The 5,950-nt window shown below is 32.0% G+C and overlaps 1 protein-coding gene across 1 annotated transcript in view; it reads left to right on the forward strand.

The window, feature by feature from the left end:
* Window positions 1-667: 667 nt before the first annotated feature.
* The window catches only part of LOC122630075 (protein gooseberry-like), an 11,906-nt gene continuing 6,623 nt past the window's right edge, over window positions 668-5,950 (forward strand). Inside the window, exons 1-3 of the mRNA XM_043814143.1 lie at window positions 668-1,163; window positions 3,934-4,072; window positions 4,166-4,455. Of these exons, the coding sequence (XP_043670078.1) occupies window positions 1,103-1,163; window positions 3,934-4,072; window positions 4,166-4,455 (490 nt within the window). The 5' untranslated portion in view covers window positions 668-1,102. The remainder of the gene's footprint in view (window positions 1,164-3,933; window positions 4,073-4,165; window positions 4,456-5,950) is intronic.

The raw sequence follows: 5,950 nt of genomic DNA on the forward strand, positions 1-5,950 counted from the left end.
CGTAACACCGTGTCGTGTAATACTAGAAATATTTGACTAATTAGAATAATGATAATCATATTATCAATAATAATAAAAGAAAAATCTATATATATATATATATATATTACATCTATAGTCATTTCTCCAAATGAAATTCGTGATAAAAAAGCACGGACTATCATGAGAAAAGAGTAGAAATGATATAGTAGAAGTCTACTCTTCTGGAAAGAGAACTCTCTAATGTAAGTGGGAGGCGTGGCCTCTTGGCAATGGACTCGCACGAGGATTGGTGTTCGTTGGTTGGTAATACTCGTGACGCCTACCCTAAGTCTCCGGTTCGAAGTTTCACAGTACAGTTTGCCATGGAACGAGGATTCCACCTTGTGCCGGGGTTACCCCACTTCCTCTTTCAGAGGATTTTTAGGATCGACGATGGGAGTGGCCAATCCTTAGTTACTTGCCTTCTTCGTTGACGACGAGCTTAGTCAGGATCAAGAAGCCGATCTGTTCGTAGTAGTCGAGTTGTTGTTCTTACTGGTAAGAGATCGAAAGATCTAACCAGGAGCAGTAGATGTATGGACGATAATATAGATTGATTGTAACATCGACAAAATAGAGATAGATAAATAGAAAGAGAGGGAGAGAGAGAGAGAGAGGAGAGAGAGGAGAGAGAGGAGAGAGAGAGAGGAAGAGAGGGAACGGGAAAAGGTCGATTGGGATAGATAGAAACAAAACAAAAAGGAAAACAAAAACGACCAAAAACATTTTAAACGAACGTGTGTTGGATTACCTTGTGAATTATCTGGTGTTGTTATTGAAGGAAACAATAGCTTAAGTGACTACCTCGTTAAACTGAATACTGTGTTGAACGTGCGAAGAAATCAATGTCTGTTACATCTACTTGTTACTTTTAATCTTTCATAGTTTATTTTAAAGAAATTGGATAAGGAAGATAGATAGATAGATAGATAGAGGGAAAGGGAGAAAGAGAAAGGAAGAGAGATATATATATAGAGAGAGAGAGACAGAGGATCTAAAAATCAGTGAAGTGATTTAGTGATTTCAAGATTTCGTGGCCGGCGGGCAGGTCCGAAGTAGTCGGTGGCTCGGACTACTTGAAATGACGGTTACCACTAATTTCTCGATGATGCGACCCTGTTTCACTGGATACCCATTTCAAGGTAAACGTTTATTTCTTCTATTAATAGTAAAAATCTTTTCTGTATCACTCGTGATAATTTTGTTAAATTTTTAATAAAATATTTCGACAAAAAAAAAAAGAAAAGAAAAAGAGTTTTTGCTAATAAAATGCAAGAAAATATATTAGCCGTCTTGACACTAACCATTCAGTTATTGTTAACGGTTATATCATAAATTATAAAATATTATTTCTGAAGAAAATTACGGTCGTACTCCGAAAAAAAAAAAACCTTTTCGGATTTACTTCAGGTTAACGCACCATCTTCGACTTGACAATCTTCTTTAATATTACCTTTTCCTTTTTTTTCCCTATTCTTTTTTGTCTTCTTTTTTTCTTTTCGTTCCTTCTTCCTTCGAATTACCAATATCTCGTTTTTATGTTACTTAGACGACGCACTATCCCATGGTTCAAAATCTCTGAAAGATTTTTTTTTTTAATTTATATTAGAATCTAACTGTTAAAAATTGCTTCATCGAATTACATCGTGTAATATTATTATCGATTATCGTCGATCCGCGAATTTACGTTCTTACCGTCGGTCTGAAAATTTCAACGTTGCATTCAATATTATTATTTGAAAATCCTAGAGATCTATGGTATCTAATAGAATTTACGAGGAGAAAGGCCCTGAAAAATTTGACCATCGTCACGTACATACCTAAGTCATAAATTACAATATTTTTTTTATTTAAGAAAGTAATAATAAAATGTAATATGGTCTTCTCAAAAGGTATTCTCGTATATAAAGTAATGAGTGCGTTAGAGAAAATATATATTGCATTCCAATGTTCGTAGTATCGTCTAATCGTTTCTAACTCGTGCGAAGGCAAAATTGATTAATATCATTAATCACTGTCTCTACGATATACATGTAATTACACGTTCTATTAATCCCGCGATAAAGAATTCTTTGAAAATATAGAAAATCTACGATTATCGAATCGATCGTACGATATTTTCAAGAATTAGAAGAACGAGGATTTTCAAAATAGTCGACAAGAATTTCCAAGAAACATAGCGAAGAGAAAAAAGAAACGAAGGAAAATTAAAATAAAAAAGATAATAATAAAAAATGACGATTAATAATTAATAATAATAAGTTAAAACGAAAAAAAAATCGGAAGTCGCTTTGAATAATAATCAGAATTATTACGATTGATATCGGTATACGATAAATAATAAAATAATAAATAACAAATAAAACGTACGGTTTCGATCGAATTTTCTTTTTTTGCTTTTTTTTTTTTTGGCCAAGCTGATGGAAGCGATGCATGACTTTCGTTATGCAATCATTCGCGGTTTTAATGCACCGTCGACGCTATCTTTTTCCTTCATTTTTTTTGTTTTCTTTTTTTTTTTTTGTTATCCTCCTCCCTTGGAGATTACGAGAGCGATCGATCGATCGATCGATCGATGGACTTGCCTAAACACGTGAATTAACGATTGATTTATTTAATTTTTTTTTGGTAAGTACTTGCTAGTTAATTTTCAAAATAAAATCACTATATTCGATCGTTCGCGAAATATCTTTATAATTTACTTATATCATATTTTATTACACCATAATTTATTAATACATCTATTTTTCTTTTCTTCCAATCGTTATTTTTACAAAAACAAATGTATATGTATATATATATATATATATATATATATATATGTATATTCGAAATGTTAGTTTATATATGTGTGTGTAAGGATTCACAAAGATCCCTTTTTCCTTTTTTCTTAATCTCTGGGTAAAACCTTTTTGCCTCAATGAATGATCGTAACGGTATGATCCGCGTGAATCAATATATCTAGAAGAGATCTATCTATCGAAGAAAGATCGATCATTTTTTCTCCTCGATTCAGTTTCGCATCAGTGATCAGACTTTTCGTTCGGATTGTCATTGAGATGAAATTTTTCCATTCGATGCAACGTTTTTCTTAGAATCGAAGCACACATTTCTCATGATGTTCGATAATCTAAGAAATAAAGAAATCTCGTCATAATTTTTTTTATTTATTTGTTCTTTTTTTTTCTGTTTGATTCTTTATTCTTAATACTCTTCGATCGTTCGATCATTCAAATAAATTTCATCTTGATTTCATCTTGTTTCTCTCTCTCTCTCTCTCTCTCTCTCTCTCTCTCTCCCTCTCTGTACTTATAATCATTTTTTTTTATGTTTTCCATTTGTATTGTTCATGCTATATACGGACATACACACACATACAACGAGAGGAAATAACTTTCGATTAACGAGCTCTACTCGTGTTCTCGCGTACTATTCTCGAGTTCTAAATTAAAAGTCTACGTGAGTCGAAAGGCAACTGTAAGAACGATCGTTGTAAGAACGTTATTTCTCTCTCGTCTCTCTCTTTCTCTCTCCCTCTCCCTCTCTCTCTTTCTCGCTCCTTTCGCCGAGCTTATATATACTTCGTCTAAATCGAAATTAAATAAGCCAAGGAAATTATACGCTATCATTATTGCGAGTCATAAACCTTCAGCTTAGTTGGACTTATCTCGATAGTCAAAGTTATTGTCGTCTTTTGTATGCCTTTCTTGTAACTTTTTTGTTAGCGAGAGAAAGAAAGAAAGAAAAAGAAAGAAAGAAAAAGAGAGAGAGAGAGAGAGGGAGGGAGGGTAGGGAATAAAAAGAAAAAGAGAAAAAGACATAACGAAAGAAATAAAAATCTTTACTTAATAACCTTAATATCTTCAATGAAAAGAGGAATAAATTCTTCAGTTTTCTAATATTATCTTTTAGATTTAGGATCGATACCAGGACAGGGCCGTGTTAATCAATTAGGAGGAGTATTTATAAACGGTCGACCATTACCCAATCATATTCGATTGAAGATAGTTGAGATGGCTGGTGCTGGTATCAGACCGTGCGTTATATCCAGGTAAATTCGATCGACGATTTATGTAATTGTTGTTCGTTAATTTAATCCAATCAATTATGATCGTCGATTAAAGAATGATACGTTTCACGTTAGACAACTACGTGTTTCACATGGATGTGTTTCGAAGATATTAAATCGATATCAGGAAACCGGAAGTATAAGGCCAGGAGTTATTGGAGGTAGTAAGCCAAGAGTAGCTACACCGGAAGTCGAGGCAAGAATCGAAGAATACAGACGCGATAATCCTGGTATATTTTCATGGGAGATAAGAGATCGATTGATTAAGGAAGGGATTTGCGATAGGACCAGTGCACCAAGCGTTTCTGCAATCTCCAGGCTTCTTCGTGGACGTGATCCCGAAGAAGATGCTAAAATCGGTGAATGTAAGTTTTATTGATTATCGATAAAGAATTTTTTTTTTCTTTTTTTCTTTTTATTTATTTATTTATTTATTTATTTATTTATTTATTTATTTTATGAACACTTAACAATATCCACTTTGAGTTTGATCAAATAGTATAGAGTTTTTTCTTTCCTCCTCATTCATCCGTCCAATATTTCTTTTTCGATTATTTAATCTATAGTTCTTTCTTTTTTTTTTTATTTTGGTTAATACTATACGGTTATGTACGACTAATTAATATTATATGACTTTTATTTATTGGATCAATATTTCTTTGAAACGTTTTCAATCAGTATTCTATACAAATAAATGGTTAGATTTAAATAAATCGTTTAATGAATATTCGATTCGTAATATGATATCTTGATATGTAATATAAATTGTGAGTATTATATCGATTGATATAAAAACTGAGAGTATTTTGATTAATATATTTGTGAATATAAAAGCATGCCGTATATTCTGATCATTTATTATAAGAAAACGTTTATCATTAATTGATAAAAATAAGTAAAAACTATATATACTATATCTATTTATATTTTAATATTTCTTTTTACTCCTTGAAAATTTCTTAAATAATATCGCACAATAAAATTTCATCTTAAGCAAATCACGTTTTAGCTTTTTATTTAATATTAAATAATAATACAATGGTGACAAATTTTATCGATGGTATTCAAGTAACTATATGACTCTAATATCGCATATTTAATTTGTTTATTTCACTTTCTAATCTATCGTAATAATCATTTTTAAAGATTTTTTATAATCCATGAAAAATACATTTTCAGCTAACATTCAATACTGATATACCGTGGTGTGTGAAATTTTATTCACGATATTACTACTTTGTAACATGCTATATTATATATTTGTTCGTTTATTTCACTTTCTACACGATTATTTTAATCGTTTTTGTCTACTTTCCATAAACGAAACTTTCTTAAAATCGATGGAAATAAATAATTATTTCTCTCTCTCTCTCTCTCTCTCTCTCTCTCTTTCTCTCTTTCTCTCTCTCTCTCTCTCTCTTTCTCTCTTTCTCTCTCTCTCTCTCTCATTCTTAAATATTACCCTTCATCGAGATCGCACGATCTATCGTGTTTGATCGACCGATACGGTTGAGTCCTTCGATCACTGTGATTAAGGAGAATCAAGGAAATCGCTTCGGCTATTTAATCGATCGAGATAAGTGACGATCGATATAGAAAATCGAACTAGTTTGTCGAACACATTTACAATCACTCTATCAGTCATAATCACACCGTCTATTGTACAATATTAATGAAAGCAAAACGATGATCATAAAAAGTAAGATCGTTTGCGTTGAAATTTTGGAAATTCTTTAGTTGGCAATTCACAGTAAGCAATCTTCTTTCAATCGTTCTCTCTGGACTAATTTTCTTGGAAGATTTCTTCTCTCTGGAGAGAAGCGGCTCTTTTCTCTCTCTCTCTCTCTCTCTCTCTCTCTC

The sequence above is a fragment of the Vespula pensylvanica genome, chromosome 1 (genome assembly GCF_014466175.1).
Source record: "Vespula pensylvanica isolate Volc-1 chromosome 1, ASM1446617v1, whole genome shotgun sequence".
Lineage (NCBI taxonomy): Eukaryota > Metazoa > Arthropoda > Insecta > Hymenoptera > Vespidae > Vespula > Vespula pensylvanica.